Source organism: Aulonocara sp. 'chitande type north' Nkhata Bay, linkage group LG2 (genome assembly GCF_057382095.1).
Source record: "Aulonocara sp. 'chitande type north' Nkhata Bay isolate Kocher_YH1m ecotype deep benthic linkage group LG2, A_spYH_male_GT1.1, whole genome shotgun sequence".
NCBI lineage: Eukaryota > Metazoa > Chordata > Actinopteri > Cichliformes > Cichlidae > Aulonocara > Aulonocara sp. 'chitande type north' Nkhata Bay.
In genome coordinates, this window is record NC_141345.1 from 6,126,237 (window position 1) to 6,128,709 (window position 2,473).

The 2,473-nt window shown below is 52.3% G+C and overlaps 1 protein-coding gene across 1 annotated transcript; it reads right to left on the bottom strand.

Annotated features, from left to right (window-relative positions):
• Positions 1 to 202: 202 nt before the first annotated feature.
• neurog1 (neurogenin 1) lies at positions 203 to 1,485 on the bottom strand. The gene has a single exon (XM_086262307.1). It carries the CDS (start codon positions 1,374 to 1,376, stop codon positions 792 to 794), a length of 585 nt encoding a protein of 194 aa, XP_086118433.1. The 5' UTR covers positions 1,377 to 1,485; the 3' UTR covers positions 203 to 791.
• Positions 1,486 to 2,473: the final 988 nt, after the last annotated feature.

Sequence of the window (2,473 nt, forward strand, 5' to 3'; positions counted from 1 at the left end):
TTCCACCTGCTGCTCTCAGCAAACCGTTATCTTATTAATATTAATTATCATTATAATAAAAGAAAAACTCACGCACGATCCCTGAAGCCATTGTCTGCGCCCGTGCACGGCGGTTAAACCCGGATTAAACTCAGATTACTGCAGCATATCTGCGCAGACTGAGGCTCGGGATCAAGGAGAAGCAGGCAGAGGCGAGTTTTATAGAAACGTTATAACTTTATTATTTAGTAGAAAAGTGGCACCAAAGCTCCAAGTAAATAGAATAAAATCTCTTTATGTACAAAATACAAATTTCACGTGACAAAACGAAACGAGTCGAATAAATAAAAACACAGCAGAGAGAGGGTGTGTGTGTGTGTGTGTGTGTGTGTGTGTGTGTGTGTGTGTGTGTGTGTGTGTGTGTGTGTGTGTGTGTGTGTGTGGAATACATAATGAATGCGGGCAGCTCCTTTCAGTCTATTGTGGGAGCGTTGAAACTCGATTTCCACGCTCTCTTTTCTGCAGAATCACTCTACTAATTGTAAAATTGACTTTTCACCTCGGACACGAAAACAGAAAAACTGAGACTGAGGTAACCTGCAGACTCTGGGGGAGAGAGGGGGGAGAGGGGAAAGTGCAAAGGTTTTTGGAGAAATTTACAAAACCCAAAACTAATAATAAAAAAACAGATCAAATTCAGTTCCTTTCATTTCCAGTCCATACGTAGAGGCACGACGACGATGGTGATGAGGTGTGAGTAAGGCAAATAGCGGCTCTCAGTCTTATTCCAGCGGGACCTCCGGGCTCATGGATCAGTAGATGCCCGGCACGAAGCTGCGGAAGCCGTACAGCGCGTCCTGCCGCAGGTAGCTGTAGTCCTCGGGCGCGGCGGGGCTGCCCGGGCTGGAGGCGCAGTAGGCCGGGGAGGACGAGGACGAGGAGCCGCTGGAGCTCCAGGAGCAGGCATCGCTGCCCGGGCTCGGGGCCTCGGCTAGGCACGGGCTGAGCAGCACAGGCGGCTCTCCAGCCTTGCCCGCCTGCAGGTCCGCGATGCGGATGGTCTCGGACAGCGCCCAGATGTAGTTGTGCGCGAACCGCAGAGTCTCGATTTTCGTCAGCTTCGTCTCGTCCGGGAATGCGGGCAGCACGCCGCGCAGCGCGTCCAGCGCGTCGTTCAAGTTGTGCATGCGATTACGCTCGCGGTCGTTGGCTTTCAGGCGCCGGTTCTTCTTCACCACCTGCACCGTGGCGTCGCTGCGCGCGCGGCCGCGACGCCGCTGCTTCTTCTGCTGCTCGGGCTGCGGGGACGCGCAGCGCGGGCTGCGGGACTCCTCGTCTTCGCTGTGCGGGAAGAAGTCGCAGCTGTTGCTGTCGATGTCGGAGTAGAGCGAGTCCATGACTGCGAGGAGAGGAGGCGTGAGGGATCCACGCGAGAGGAATTCACCTGAAGTCTGTGTCAGTTCGGAGAGGCGCGCGTGTCTCTGCGTGTTTTCTGCTCTGGATCAGCTCGTGCGAGCCGGTGAGCCTGGCACACGACCGGCCTCAGCCCGCTTATATAGCGCGCGGAGGACAATGACCGGCCCCCTGCCCCCGCGCCCCCCCTGTGACCCCCCCGGCCTGGCATCAGCGCGCAGGATGAGGGGATGAATGCTGCGGCAGGTCTGCCCCGTGCCGCGGGAGAAGCTCATTAACATAATGACGCCCGCGGTGTTTGTCCGCCCCGCACAGAGAAGCGTGCCGGTAATCACGGCCAGCCAATCAGAGCGCGCGGCCGGCCACGCGAACTACACGCAATGCCCCCCCGCGAGACAGAAAGGACCAAACCCACTACGAGAGTTTAAACCAAAAACATGAAAAAAGGTGGAAGAAGAAAGCAGAGGCAGAGAGACCTCCACCTCCTCCTCCCCGCCGGGCTGAGACACGCTTCGGAGAATCCATCCATCCATCCTCTGCTTACTGTTCCACAAACACAGAAAGAGGAGCAGCAGCAGGAGGAGAAAGGAGCTTCATCCTAACAAAGAAAACTAGTTCTTTCTACCCGGAAGTCTTCGTCAGTGCTCGGCTTTTTTCCTTAACGTGAAGGAAACACGTCTCAAAGTTTAACTTGCACCTGTTCATTCTGTGCACCTCAGTAGCCATACAAAAAATACTGTTCACCTTTAAATCCGACAGACGTGCAACTATGAAGCCTTTCACAATAAAAGTCGGACCACCAACAGCTTTTAAACATAAGATTAACAACTAAAGTTTCTTTCCCGTCACAGAATATATTTTTTATCTTTACTGGGAAAATGTGAAAAATCAAACCTGATTTCTGCATAAATGTCAGTTTGGATAAAACCAAAAAGTGTATCTCAAGTTTGTTTAATTTCACCAGAGATCATTATATACCCTTGTGTCCAAAAACCTAAAAGTATGTGAACAAAAATAATTACAGTCTCCACCAGAATTACAAACATGGCCTCAGAGCATGACACAGAGACAGCATCACACT